This window comes from Neophocaena asiaeorientalis, unplaced genomic scaffold (assembly GCF_003031525.2).
Source record: "Neophocaena asiaeorientalis asiaeorientalis breed wild unplaced genomic scaffold, Neophocaena_asiaeorientalis_V1.1 scaffold83, whole genome shotgun sequence".
NCBI classification, from domain to species: Eukaryota; Metazoa; Chordata; class Mammalia; order Artiodactyla; family Phocoenidae; genus Neophocaena; species Neophocaena asiaeorientalis.
Genome location: NW_020172867.1, coordinates 1,329,018 through 1,345,072, shown reverse-complemented (window position 1 = coordinate 1,345,072; position 16,055 = coordinate 1,329,018). Strand labels below are relative to the sequence as shown.

General features: G+C 37.7%; 1 protein-coding gene across 1 annotated transcript in view; it reads right to left on the bottom strand.

Moving 5' to 3' along the window:
* The window catches only part of NPAS3 (neuronal PAS domain protein 3), a 757,526-nt gene that overhangs the window by 586,123 nt on the left and 155,348 nt on the right, over positions 1 to 16,055 (bottom strand). Inside the window, exon 3 of the mRNA XM_024741993.1 lies at positions 8,962 to 9,206. Within this exon, the coding sequence (XP_024597761.1) occupies positions 8,962 to 9,206 (245 nt within the window). The remainder of the gene's footprint in view (positions 1 to 8,961; positions 9,207 to 16,055) is intronic.

Here is a 16,055-nt window from a genome sequence, read left to right as displayed (position 1 = left end):
TTTTAAATTTTTTTTTTTTTTTTTTTTTTTTTTTTTTTTTTGCGGTACGCAGGCCTCTCACTGTTGTGGCCTCTCCCGTTGCGGAGCAGAGGCTCTGGACGCGCAGGCTCAGCGGCCATGGCTCACGGGCCCAGCCGCTCCGTGGCATGTGGGATCTTCCCGGACCGGGGCACGAACCCGTGTCCCCTGCATCGGCAGGCGGACTCTCAATCACTGTACCACCAGGGAAGCCCCACTTTACAATTTTTTAATGAGATCTTCATGTCTCTTTTCAAAATGAAAACTGATAGCAATTTTGCTTTTATGCTAAAATCCTTGTAAAAACCTGGATACTATTCATCTATTTTTATAGAAGAAAGCCAGTATTTTAAAGTATTTATATAAAACCCAAACTGTGTACACAGTCTGTTTTCATCATCAGTGCTGATATTCAACACAGCCTTATTTCCCAAACTGTAAAATTATATGTGAGGGATGTGCTTTAATTACAAAACATTACTGAATACTTTAAGTCTCTGCAGTGCTTTGGGAAGTTCTGACTATGAAATCACGAATTTCAGTTTCTTCCAACTACTGCACACAGTAGCGCTCACCCTTTGAGCACCCTTTCAACACCCAGTGATGGACTATGGCAGAGACCACAGCAGCTATTTCCTAGTGACTGTGTTTTGTTCCTTTAGTAAAATGTTCAGGTTAGTAAGTTGTGAAAATTAAATTATACTGGACAATTTAGCCATGGGTCTTCACTTTATGTACACACGGTTTTGGAGACATGTTCAACTCTACCTGTAAATAACTAGCTTAGCTTTACCAATCTTATTCATGCTAATGCTGATAATAATGTTGGATTCTTGATATACGCATCTCAAATTTCTTATTTCTAGTAATTTTTTCATGATGATTACAGCCGTATCATGCCTTAATCCCCCAGCTGAATCAAATAATAAATCACGTGGGAAAATAAATCAAAATAATTATTTAACTGAACTGACCAGCTGTTTGACTAGTTAAGTCAAAATGACCAAACAATAGTCTTAGGCGGACAAAGCTTTAATCTTGTTTCTCTTTAATAAGATCCTGCATCTAGAGAAGACTATGTGAAGAGCCCTCATTTGGATCATATGCAACATTAAATTGAGGAAGCGGAGAATCTAAACAGTAAGCCAGATCATGTCAATGACTTAAAATGACTTACACTTAATTTTTCTGTAATATATGCAATGCAGAAGATAGCGTGCATCCATGGAAACCTAGCAAAATTGGCAACATGATACCCCTGGCTGGCACACAATTTAGTTATGTTGGCCACTACAGTAAGTTCATTACATGAACACACATTAGCTCTGAAGATAATTTTTTTTTTTTTTTTCCCGGTACGCAGGCCTCTCACTGTTGTGGCCTCTCCCGTTGCGGAGCACAGGCTCCGGATGCGCAGGCTCCAGATGCGCAGGCTCAGCGGCCATGGCTCACGGGCCCAGCCGCTCCGAGGCATGTGGGATCTTCCCGGACTGGGGCACGAACCCGTGTCCCCTGCATCGGCAGGCGGACACTCAACCACTGCGCCACCAGGGAAGCCCGACTTGTCACTGTTTGTTTGTTTTTTTTTTTAAACTCCACTCTGGGCTTCCCTGGTGGCGCAGTGGTTGACAATGTAGCACTAGTCATAACTTTTAGTGAAAAAAGGAGGGAGAATAACCAGGGTGTACCTTTGTGCTCTTATGACTCCTTACTGATGGAAATAAGTCATTTACAAAGTTTTGAAGAAAACCATATGTAAACAGTTCAATCAACCTTATTTCTTCCATATCCTGATGTTATTAAAATTGTTGATCACATTTCTTAAACAATACAACCAACTATGAAGCCCTAGAGAAGGTTAAGCCTGTGGGGAGTCAACAGTGACCAGTTGAAAAAGTAGGACACTGGGACACAAGTTTCCATTTGGGGAGAGATTGGTTTTTCTTAAGTTTCTGTCATGAGAGTAAATTATAGTGCTTTTTAAAAAAATAACCTTTCTATTTTGGAATGATTTTAGATGTATAGATTCGTTGCAAAGTTAACAGAGAGTCCCCATAGACTCTTCACACAGCTTCCTCTAATTTTAGCATTTAATACCTTTTTAAAAGAATTCTTTTCACTGAATTTTAAATCTTCCACCTTTGAAAAGCCTAAAAATGTTTTCTGAATGTGGACACAGTGATAACATTTGATCTAAGGAGGGCAGATCTCTACACATGAGCCATATATGTGCACATATGTTCATGTATAATGTAAAGAGGAAAAAGGGATACTGATGGACAGCTGGTGACATATGCTAAACTTAGAAATGGAGGAAAATGTGCTGAATTGGGACTCCAGAGGTTCAAATTCCAGTCCCAAGCTTGTTATTGGCTTTGTACCACTAAACTTCCCTCTACATCAGTTTTCTCGACACAATAGCAAAGGGATTGAAACAGATGATCTGTATGATCCTTAAACCCAACATTCTGTTGGCCTTCTTGTCCTAGGTCACATGGTACATTTAATTGTTATCAAAAGCTCGAATCTTCCTTCCTTCCTTCCTCTCTTTTTTTTTTCCAAATGTATTTCTCAAGAAATGATAAATACCTCCAAGGTCAGGACCGTGCCTTATACTTTCTCCATTTGTCCCCACCACAATATTCAGCAGAGGACTCAGAGGACTTACTAAGAGAAGGCACTCAGACATGTGTTGAATAGACTTGAATACACACACACAGGACACTTAGGGTTTCTTGACACTATTTCTTTTTTAACTTTCAACTCCTCAGCCTGTACATTAGAGAGAAATACGTTGGCAGGGGAAGGCCACTACAGGGTAGCGACTCGTCCTAGAAGGCAGGGGGCAGAGGTAGGCTACCACTCCTCCTAGCTCCTACTCCGTACATTGTGCTTTTCCCCTTGGTTTCACACTATTCCCATCATTTCCCCCATATTTTTCTTCTGCCCTGCCTTTTGTTTTTACTCTCCCTTTATTTTTCTTCTTCCTAGCTTATGACGTAGGCCCACCCATAGCTTTCATCAGCATTGTTTAGCTGTGCTAATAGCAATACCAAGATACAATCCAATTCCACACAATTTAATTTGAAAACATGGTTAAAGACTTACTTTCCTGGGTACTTCACATGGAGACATACACAGATATAAGATGACCCAGACTGTTCCCTCAAATTGTTCATAGTCTAAATATAGAGAGACAAGTATATGACGAATTGTGAATTGATACTAAAGCAACAGATGGTATATCAGTAAGCTATAGAAAGAAATGACTAATATACTGGGGAAGGGGAGAAGATTAATTCAGCAAGTAAATCTAAGCTGGCTTTTGGAAGATGACTAGTTCAGCAAAACCAAGAGAAGAAAAAGGACAATCCAGTCAGATGGTGGCACGTACAAAGGCATAAATGTTTGGGTAGTCGGTGTTGCTGGAAAAAAAGGAGATGACCACGGAGAAAGGGACAGACAGATGAATCCTGTTGTAGGATGCAAAAAGCATACACATGCACTCTTTTGTCCACATTTCCAGAAGTCTCCGCAAAAATTTCCGTAAGAGGTATTGTTTTTGTTCACCCCTCTTATACCTTTGTCATCACCATGAAAAGAGCTTCTCCCAAATATCTGCTGCTCCTTGACAGGGGGCAAACCTGAGCTGAACCCTAAGCAAGAAGTCAAGCCCAGCCAGAGCTGCAGCAAGAAGTAGAACCACACAGCTAAGCCCAGCCTAGGTCTGCCAACCTCCAGACTACCTGCAGCCACGTGAAGAGTAAAAGCTTTATGACATACTTCTAAGATATTGTCATTGCTTGTGGCCCTGGCAGCATAGCTAACTAGGACACCTGGATTTTCACACGCTCACAGTCATACTCTCATAAATACGCTTTCCTTGAGTTGGTGTTTGGAGTTGAGGCTAATTCTAGATGCCCAATAGTGCCAGATGCACTGAAAATAATGATGACCAATCAAATTCTTCGACAGCGGCATGTGGAAAGAACCCAGCAATGCTTTTTACATTCTTCATGCTACAGGTAGACTAGAGTCTCCCCCTTCATAAATAGCAAAGCTTTTCCTGGTAACATGTGAAACTTAACAGAATTAGAGTCTCAGGGACTTACTCTACCATCAAGCCCATATTTGTCAGAAAGCGCTTCCTGTCCAGCGTCAAAGATGGAGATCCTAGGGATGTGTGGTGACATCAACATTGCTCATCCCATCATGATGTAAAACTAAAGAAAGTAAAAGGTTAGTTCTTAAATGAACTTCTTTCAGAAGTGATTAACTTCATCGGAAAGATATTAAAGGATAATAACGTGTAATTAAAGAGCCTTCCTGGAAGCATATCTAAGAAAAGGCAATTATATCACATATTTGCACATACTAGTAAAACTTGGCACTTGCTACCAAAATAGGCAGGAATGAACATTGTCAGCTCAGCTTTTGGATGGTTTTATTTCCATTTCATGCCACCACTGACTTTGGGTTGAGGCAAATGAAACTAGAGACTAGAACAGGGAGTGAGGCTCTCAGTCTACTGAGGGTGATGGAGTTAAGAATAGGAGCCAAGCAAGCCCCAAGTTTCCATCTTCTCTCCTACTTTCCTAGCCTTGCAGAAAGCTCTTTTTCACAACCTAAGGGTTCACCCTGGGCTCTATCATTTACTGGTGTTTAAAAAAGAAAAAGAATACCACATGCTGGTATACATGCCATGTATTGATTCTAAGAACTTTTATTTTACGTGTTTTTTAATAACAAGGAATACGACACTTGCCTCCAAACATGAATGTCATTTGGTAGAGGTAAATGTGTGCCAGCACACAGTAAAATACCAGAACAGGAATAAAAAGACCTTGGAGCTGCTTAAACCAAGAAGACCTATCACTCAGAGTGTCTTGGAATCTCTACCTTCTATGGAACTAGAACCATTTTATAAAATGCTATATGAATCTTGGAGACAATCATTATAGTAGTAATTCAGTGTCACTCTGAAGGATATCCTATCCTCATTTACCCTACATGACTGACTTAAATGAATCCATTAAACATCACTGCTTAAGTAACAGTCTGGTCTTTGGCGAAAGACAGATTATAAGTTGCTGAAATAAAGACCTGCAAGTCTCCTCTCCTCTCAGAAACATCTACATTAAGTCACAATAGATGCCTGAAATAGTGAAAGGAAATTCCATGAAAATACTAAAGTTCTTCCCTAATGTGTTCAGTCAATTTTAATCACCAGTTTTCTTGCATATTTTTCAATTGTTCCCTTCCAAAGGCTAAAAATGTCTTGTATTTTACATATTGTAGCATTCTGGCTTGTCACACGTATAGGCAAATTGTTGTTTAAAAGCTGCAGCGTTTCAAGTGAAATAAAACTTATGCTTACACTGGGAAATATTCCTGGATTAATAGAGTTGCAGCAGATATACTCCAAAAATTGACTGAAGTCTGTGATTGATATTAGAAAGACAGAAAGTTTATCTAGTTTTAGCAAATGTCAAATCAGCAGCCATTGCTTTTAAGATTAATAAAAGATATAATGGTTTCTAGATAGCCTCTAAATAGAGATTACTATGAATGGAGAAGTGATTTACCAACAGTCACCACAATGAGATTTCTTTAAAGGTTACAATCATCAGTTATTTAGCTAAAACACTGCTGAGAATGCCTGGTCATTTTTTGCATAATGCATAACGTTCATTGTCGATTTGATCTGTATTATAACAATAGAGATATTTCTAAAATAATAGGAAAAACTATCTGTTAACTTCCAATTGCTTAACATATCACTTCCATGAAGTAACTGACTCAGGACATATTACACACTGTCACCTGAGTGTTCTTTCTGCAAGCATAACTTGTAATAATCTGTACACAATTGGCATCACAAAACAAACTCAAACTTTATAGACTTTAAGAAAAGATGTAATGAACACAGGGCAGAATAAAGGACCTTTCTGAAGCAGTAAATTAAAATGATTAAATTTCTATATAGTTGTTTGGGACAACTTTAAGTTCTGAAATTTAAGTATTAACGTGAACAACTCATCGCATTAAAAAGAAATGTTGCCTACATTGTATAAGTACTTTTCATAGAAATTTCCAAATGCCTTTAGGTTTATTCAAGAGGCTGCTTGGAGAAGCACGAAGCATACTGTCTATCGTTTTATTGTTGGATCATGAACTGTACCTCACGTGATGCTGCAGGCTATTTACATAAGCTTGTTTATCCATATGAACTCCTTCAAGGGCACAACGCAGAAGACCTTCATAAATTAAAATGAATTTCTTCTGATGTTGTTTCATGAATGTTTGATCAGAATGAGTAGCAGGTCTGCATCATAGAACTAGAGCAAACCAATACAAAACACATGTATCGTACAGCAGAAGCAGCTTATAGAAAGTGCCCATCGCATTCCTAGCAACACTTGAGAGCCAAGGTAAAAACAGTATAGAGTCTCTATACTTCAGTACGGTATGGTCTTCAGTTCTAGACTATCATCAGTTTCCTAATAGAGAGAATATGCATGTGTGCCAAATTGGATGCTCTACCGTAGTCTGGATAAAGTTTTTTAAGTAATAAAATCTGGCATCTCTTTCCAGGCTTCAAAACATCCATCCCAACCTCCACATTTTTCTCACTGACACCACCATGTTCCTCCAAAGACTGAAACACCCTTATGGGCAGAGATCATATTTTATCTTGTTTTTATCCATCTTCATCATTAGTAGTTACAGAGTTGAGCTGACTGAAGGTCACAAAATAAAAATGAATTATCAGCCATAGTCCAAAGCTGAGAGCATTCTCACCTGGAATGTTTGATGATAGTGACAGAAATCAAATATCATTGCTAGAAATGATATCTGATAGAAAGAACCCTAGACAGAAAAGCAGAACCACGGGATTCTAGTTTTAGATCTTCTAACACTTAACCATAAACCCTTTCTACATCATTTCCCTCACCTGTAAAATGAGGGCTTAGTTCTATAGTATCTATAATTGCGCACCTCTAAAAGGCCCATGATTCTAAAAGCAAGCAGAATTATCACATCGTAGGAGAACGGACAGATCATGGAACCATTAGGTTGTTCTACTTTGGCAGCCGCCACTACCAAGGAAGCCTATAAACTGCCAACTCTCTTAAAGGAAAGATGGAAATAAAAGATAATTATGTTAAAAAAGTTAATATAAGTCTAGTCCCTCAATGTATTTCAAATGGAATAATAAGATTAAGAATATATTTTGCATGTTGTGTGATTTCTAACCTGTTGTATTTATCCATTCATCTTACATGATGTGGAATGAACACAAAGACAACCTACTGAATAAACTCTTTAGTATTTACTAGGATTATATTCACGTCTTTAGCTTGGGAAAATTCAGCACTACTTTAGCATCTGCAACATGGACTGGTGTATTACCGAGTTGACATCAACATTCTTAAGGGCAGAAGGGCTGTAAAAGAACAGCATGAATGTGCCCTGGTTTATTTGTACTGTGCTACCTTATACTTACACCCTGCCCTTGAGAGCTATCTCTGTTGTCCGTTCTTCTCAACCTTCAAATGTCATTCTTATACTTAGAGCAGGAGTCTGTGAACTCTGGCTTGTGGGCCAAATTTGGTGGCAGCTGCCTGCTCTGTAAGTACAGTTTTATTAGAACACAGCCATACCCTGTTGTTTACATGCTATCTATGGTTGATTTCATGCTACAATGGCAGAGTTGAGTACTCCCCCAAAACTAAAATATTTACTATATGGCCTTTATATAAAATGTTTCCCAACCCCTGCTCTAGAGAAAAATAACCTGTTACAATTTGAATTCTAATTTTCTTTCTCTAATAAGCCTAAGAAACACAATCTCTAAGAAACAAGAGCAAAGATACAAACAGATTCACACAGGTACATACATACGTATGATTATACCTCTTAGCACTGAGTTGCCAATAGTCACTGCTTTTGACCCTTCGTTTTAATTTGAATCCTATAATAGGTTATAGCTCCCCCCTAGTACCCTTCCCTACAACAGCCAAGAGTACAGGGACTTCATAAGTCATTGTCAACGTGTAATCACATAACTAAAGAATCTAATTCCTCCCCCAGAGGAGGCTGCCTACAATTCCACCAAATGTCCAATTTTATTCCATGCTCATCAAGGGCCTAGATACAAGGTTAAAGCACAAAACCCAGCAGATCCCGTCCCATGCCTTGAATGATACATTTTCAGGACAGAAAATCAATGGCCAACACCACATGTACATCAATAAACATATGCATGCATATTCATATGTTTAAATTCTCATCAATTATTAGGCGTTTCAAGAACAAACAAGAAAATAACCCTCTTAAGTATCAGAGTGAAGAAGGCCTAAAATTTCTAAGTAATAAGTTTTAAGGGAAACGACACCAATGATCGGGGGCACAAATACATGTTTATATTTATAAATTTTATGCAATATGCATAGAGTTGAAACATTAACACATACATTGATCATTTTGTTGGTCAATGAAATCATTACTTAAAATGCCTGCTATAGTTGTACTTTGTTCCCATCCTCTCTTTCGTAACTAAAACCAGAAAATATCAGCCCTACCCTTTAACAAATATTCTCATACTCCACCCCTTAATAATAATTTTCATGTATTAGCATAACATAAATTAAACCCAAGAAGCATATTAACGTTAAGTCATTTCATTCTCATTTCCCTGAAACCTTATCTATAGTGACAGAATATTTAGGCTGACAGACTTTTTGAAAATAAAATAGAAATAGAAGAGATTTATTTCACCTTCACACGGTGTCTTTCTCATGCAGAGTTCAGATTTCCACATTTGTATCCCTTTAAAGGATTTGATATGCAGGAAAAGAAGAAAGGATGATGGTAAACATTTCATCTTACAGACACCTACAGACCACCATATTCCAGGATGAACAGTGGCTGAAACCTTACCTTTTACTGACGTGTTAGGTGGAGGGCCTTCCATTCGCAAGTTCCATGGAGGGTCCCCCTGGTTAGCAAAGTCTCTCATTTTCAGATAGCTAATTGTAAGTCGAATGATGGAGGCCTTGTCAAGCTGGCTAGTGATGGCTGCAGGAAGAGGCAACAACTTGGCCAATTCATAGAACTCAAAGTTTTCTTTCCCCCGGCGGGAGCGAGCAGCATCCCGGGACTTCTCCTTTCTCAATGCTTGTAAACTGGAATCAAAGGAGTGGAAAAGTGTTGTTTAGAACATGTAACTCTGTCATCAAGCATAAACTGCTTTTCTTTTTACTTCTTTTTTCCCCCAGCAAAAATCTACCAAAATCATCTTCAAAATTCCAGGGACGTAGTAAAAGGAGTTCCAGACAATGACCTCTAAAACCGTAAATTCTACTTCTAGGCTTATATGCCATAAACTCAAGTGCAATGAGTAAAAATAGTTTGCTTGTTAAGTTTTTTCCTCCAATCACCTATGCACTGAGATATATTAATTGTTTCTAAGACATAAGGTTTACAGGTGATGCTTGATGTTATCAGCTATGAGCAATTTAAAAGATTGGCATTGTATTTATATATCTATTCTTAAGCTAATGGTTTTGTTCATTTAATGGTTATCACTATGGAATTGTAAAGCATCAGAAGGACACATTTGAAAAAATTTATTTCAGTTACCATCTTGAGAAACAAAGCGTAAACACACAGTTCACAGAATTAACAAATAAAATGTTGATGTGCTTCCAGCCCTCAATAAGAATCATGACCTTCAGTCACATAAAGAAAACATCTTATTGGAAATGAAGATTTCAATGTAACTATATAAATGCACTGGTAATTGATTGATAAGAGAATACTTTAATTCTTTATTAATGAACATACATTCATAGATGGATAGACTCTCTAAGATACTAGAGAATAAAATATATCACCCAGAAAAGTCAAAATTTAAGATAACATAAATTTAATGTTGAAAGATAAAGCCCTGTATGGGTCATTAAAATTTATAAACATTATAGACATATTACTTCACATAAGAGGCAACAGGTGGGATCCAGTATTTTCCTTTAGCTATTCATGTACATTTCTGTTTGAAGTTTGCTCACATTGCTGAAGGCAGAATCTAGCACAACTGAAGTTGTATGTGGGCATCTGACAGGAGAAGTGCACCTACTCTGAACTGCTCCGTTTTGCGTCTGATGAAAAATAAATTCAAAATCAGACTGTGATGATAAATAATTGGACAATATTTATAGTATCAAGGTATTATTAACATCATTTGTAAGTATCCATTTTATTGGACTTTGAAGGCATTTTAAATCTTTGAATCTAGCATTCTGGTTTCCCATTACAAAATATCAAGAAAGAGAAATAAGAAGGAAGCAAGACCAGAGGAATAGATTAAAATGAGGCCAACAGTGTGGCTTCAATCTCTTAGTATGAGCAATAACATTCCCTATTACCTTAGACCACATCTGATATTGTTCATAGTGGAGACACTGTTTTCACTGCAGACATTTCAGGTATCTTATTGAATATCTATGTGATTTAAGCAATGCCATAATGCTATGGTCAAATACTTGCTAGGCTAATACCCCTACCGGTTTCATGTTCACTCTATTAATAAAATATTCTACATTAGCTAACTAATGTATTTCTCAGAACTAGACAAATTAATGCTATCATTTTCAGAGTCAAAGCAGTCACAGGTGACAAACTTTTGTCTTGATGTTGGTGATAAGCAGAACCATCACTAATTTATAAAGAAAAGACATGTTATGCCATTTATTTCCCCAAATTTTAGCTGGCCTCCATTCACTTCTTTAAATGCTCAGTGTGGCTTGTTGAAAATTGTCAGTAAAAGTAAGAGATGCCTTACAATCTGATAAAGTATAAGTATAACCAGGACCCAGGTCAACATCTTAGGATAAAACAATGATTCATAGCCCTCCCTCTATATAATAAAAGTAATCTAACACCATTTAAGTCAGTTGTGCCAAAAGAACTATGTCATTTGACAATTTTTCTCTACCACTTGTAGAGTGCAGTGGTTCAAGTTCAATGCTTTGCTCTTTTTGTGTTCTTGTAATCGAATACTACTCCAGAAGGTGGGCTGAACTTACTTTTTTTTTTCTTTTCTTTTTGGTCCAGTAAGTGACTATGATGGAGCTCTAGAGCAGGGGCTGCAAACTCAAGGGCTTGCAGGGTGAAGGCAGGGAATGTCAATGAGTAAAGACGCCTGAGGCCACCTGTGGAGAAGTGGAGGCTGAAAGCCCAGGCAAAGGAAAGCGCACACCGTTTCAGCTTTGTGTGTGCTGCTTTGGGGGAAGGCATGCCTAGTGTTGTCAGATTTCTGCTGTTGCTATTTCTAGAAAACAAAATCTGAATTTTTACATAGCACTTCCAATTTTATGTTATGTGTTAATTTTATGTTAACTAACTGGCGTTTTTAAAAATCATGCGAGCCAAACAGAACATGCCACTTGGTCAATAATGGAGCAGGGACTCATTTTGCAATTGGGTAATAATTTGGGAGGCCAATTTTGCCAGAAGTTTTACATGGATGTTATATATAATTTTACTTACACATAGTGTAAGTGGTCACAAATGGATTCACTTGTTATCTATTTAATATTACTAATAAATAGTCACACTAGGAATTTCTCTATTCAACTGAAGCAAGTAGAGGATTAGTGGGTTATTCTGAAATTGATATCTCTGCATAGGCTTATCAATAATCTAAGGGAAAAAAAACTAATCCTAAGGGTAGGCAAAGCCCAAGATCACAGGGATCAACCCAATGAGCTCCAGGGGTGAGGCGGAGGGGAGATGACTTCTGTCTCCTCAAAGAAGGGGAATATGTGGACACTAAGGCTTTGGGGTGCCTTGCCTAAACATTGCGCTCTGACACTTGACTTTTCTAAAATACCACTTACTTTATGTGTTCCCATACTACCTCCTTATCATTTTTCTCTTCTCTACCTCTCCCTTCTTTAAAAAAATCTCTAACCCACAACTGTGTCACCCTACTGGAGTAATCGTCCTAGCCATAATCTTAATAACAATGGGTTTCCATGACTTCCACATCACATCATTATGCTGACACCACAGTACAGAAGACTTTCCGAATGCCAGCACTGTGTCTGTAATAAGTAGTAACTGGTTTTGAGGGCAACAGCAATAAAATACGGTTAAAGGATTATAAAGGTTGTGGAGATGCTGATACAATCGATGAAGCTAAAGTCCTTAAGACAAGGACAGATTGTGGATTAATCTTTTGCCTGCTTTTGTGAAACAGAGCCTAGTTACAAGTAATTCTCAAATTGAATTAAGGACTACATTAAAATCTAAAATAAATTTGCATTTATACATTCTGTTCTAAACCAAAACATTATGGTTGCATTTCTAAATACTAGAGAAAGAATGGATTGACTATATGTGAGTGAATGTTATGGCCTGATCTCTGCCACCTAAAATACGATTAAACAGTAAATACTCCTTGGGTCCAAACTTCCCACTGCTTTAATGTTCTTTCACTTGGACTCTGAATAACAGAAAACCCTCCACAAATCAAAATTTCAACTCTCTTTGATGACGACAGTATCATCCTGTCTAATAATTACCACCACCAGCAACAAAATCAACAACCATTTCCAGACACACACACACACACATATCTGAAAATCATAGGCAAAATTATGTATATATGGGTATATTTTGGGGGTGATGGTAAATGATTTTCAGATTTTCCAAAGGGGCCCAGCACCCAACCAAAATTATAACAATCTAATGTATAGAATTTCCTCATATAAGGATTATAAAGTTGGATTCTGCCCTCTTTTTGCCATTGATGTTGCTAGAATTAACTTATCCTAAAGAAATACCTTTGTTAAAAGAATATTATTTTATGTATGTTTCCGTTCAACACTTTGAAACAATGTTTACATTCTATAGTTATATCTTTAAAGCATAGCTGACAAGCAATCAAAAAAGAGTTTACTGAGAATGAAGATTTAGCAGTCAGTGCTTGTAAATGTAAAGTGAGTTTTTAAATCTTTCCATCTATTTTAAGTTCCTTTGGCAAGTTGTATATTTTGCGGAAAGAGTCCCAATGAAGGAGTTATGAGACCCACTTTAGCCACTGTAGGCCACTTATAATTCTAAGTCACTAAGTTGAGCCTCAATTTTATCATCTTAGATCATGAGAATGACAAACAAGGAGTATTTGGCAAATCTCCTGGGACCACTGCAATGACTCATATGATAATTTCATGTTAGTATATTGTAGACCACAAAGAAGTGAACCCCTTGGACAATTCTAAATTTTAACTTATTATTAACCGGGGGATTTTTGTGGAAACTAATGCCTGTGGCCAGCAATTTGTTATGTAAGTGATATTGATACATCTCTGGTCAATAACGTTTGGGTAACAAAAGATGTATTAATACATCTCTGGTCAATAATGTGATAACAGTTAAGATAGTTTGTAAGCTCTAAATGTGGTAGAGTCTACTTCAGAGTTTTACAACTAAGAATTTTAATAAGTTGGAAAGACTTAAGAATGCTTAAAATATAGTCAACCCTTCCTTAAACTTTCTTGGAAGCACAGGAGTTAGGAGTAGGGGCTCTGTAGCCAGACTGTAAGTATTCACATCATCACACAGTTACTAGCTGGGCTACCTTGGATAGGTGTCTCAACTTCTTTAGGCCTCAGTTTCCTCATTGGGAAATAGACATTATATTAGTACATACATCACAATATTGCTCAGAGGAGTAATTGAGCTAATATATGTAAAGTGCTAAATGCCTGCCATGTTGTAAACGTTATATAAGCATTAACTATTATTACGGTAATTGTAAGACTTCCCTGGGGACAAAAGCTCAACTGTTTTGATCCTAGTACCACATCTGATTATTACCTTACTCCTCCACAATTCTTCGTAATTTTCTTTAACCAGCAGCCTCTTTCCTACCACTTTTTTTTGTTGTTGTTTTTTTACTCTGGTTACAGTTTTATAATTCCGAATACTTATTTGTTTTCCTCATTGTCCTCTCAAACTGCCACTTGTGACCTTCATTTTTTAGTAAATTTTATTTCCCATACAGTGACAGTAGAAATGAAATCAAAGGCCTGACTTCTGCTTGGTGACAACCCTAAACTGCTGATTTCTGAAACTCCTTCCATGTTCTCTCAGCTCACGCTTCTCACTTTCTTTAAGTTCTGTCTGCTGCCTCTCTCAGCATATCTCCACACTAGCGGAAGGCAGAGGGTAAGTGTGTGGATTGCAGAGCCAGACTGCCTGTATTTAAATCCTGGCTCTGTAACTTATGAATCATGTAAACCTGAGCAATTTACTTAACTTCTTTTGCCTCAGTTTTTCTCACCTGTGAAATGGGATGATAATACTATCTGCTTCATAAGGTTCTTGTTGATATTAAGTGAGGTAATTTTTGTAAAATATTTACAGTGATGCCTGGCACACAGCAATACAGTATAAGATGTGTTCAATGAAAACCGAAGCTCAGGTCACACCGACTGTTCTATGCTTTAAGGTACATTTATAATTTACACTCTGTTCTCACCAATATGATTTCTATCCACTGGTTCTGATATACCACATTGTGTACTTCAGTTAAATAAAACTACTTGATTGCAGAGATATTGATTTTTCCTTATGGTCCTCTTTATGTCTATGGTCTATCTGTTTTACACCACAGGTATACTCAATAACTCGTTCAAATAAAAAATAAAACATGTCTCATTAATGGAAGGTTAAATGTTTATAAATACATGATTGCCTGTAGTAAGAATAATAAGGGGCCATTTTTTTGTTCCCTAAGGTAGAAAAAGTGGCATTCAATGGTTGAGACACGCAATTTTGTTTACACAGAAAACTGAACATCCAAACAGTAGTTAAGGGAACGGGTTACTCAGGAAGATGGCGAAAGCTTCTATGGAAGACTTGAAAATTGCAATGATTATTATTAGTCAGAAAGAGTATATGTGGTACTCCTAGCAGGAAGAAGATCTTTCAAAGTGTCTCCCAAAACATCACAAATCTGAAAGTTCTCTTTAATGTCAGGCAAAGCCCCAAATCCAGGACCATGGAGAGCTCAGCCAGAACATCTGGAGCAGGGAAGAAACTTGGAAGGGCAGCAGCATTTCCTGCTCTGGCCTCCGCATCGGGAGCAAGGCTGAATCATGAAACTTTACTTGAGCCAGCAATGAGACAGGAAAAACAGGTAAAAACTTAAAAAAACATAGGTACTGCCACTATCACAAAGCCAATATTATGAAATTGACTCAGGACTTATAATCTCTCTGAAGCTGCCACAGAGCTGGATAAGGGTGTCAGTTTTTCATTGGGCCATTTGTCCATGGTGGACAAAACAGATAATTTTGGACATGATGACTCATTAAAGTAAAAGAGGTAAGTTATCTTTTATGGCTGGTCTTTTGTAAAATTTAGTTTTGCAAAATTGATTATTTGGTTTCCTACTTCATAGAAATGGCGATAATGATTACGGAAACAAGATAGCTAGAGATTTACAGAATATAACAGAGCAAAAGTAATAATTGTCACAGAGGAACAACAGAAGTAAGTCAGCTTAATTAAATGTTTCTTCTCCAATGACTTCTTCATAGCATAGATTTCTATCAGTTATTTTTTTTACAATTTATAATTATATTTGTGGAATGGCTTCTTATATGGACATTACTGACAGATCCACACTCTCTTACACAAAAATCCTCTAAGTCTCAGCTTTAACACCTTCATGTAAACTTTTAGAATACAATAACTAGTTTATAAAAGAACACGGAGAGCTTCCCTGGTGGCGCAGTGGTTAAGAATCAGCCTGCCAATGCAGAGGACACGAGTTCGAGCCCTGGTCCGGTAAGATCCCACATGCTGCGGAACAACTAAGCCCTTGCGCCACAACTACTGGGCCTGTGCTCTAGAGCCTGCAAGCCACAACTACTGAAGCCCACGCACCCAGAGTCTGTGCCCCACAACAAGAGAAGCCACTGCAATGAAAAGACTGCGCACCACAATGAAGAGTAGCCCCC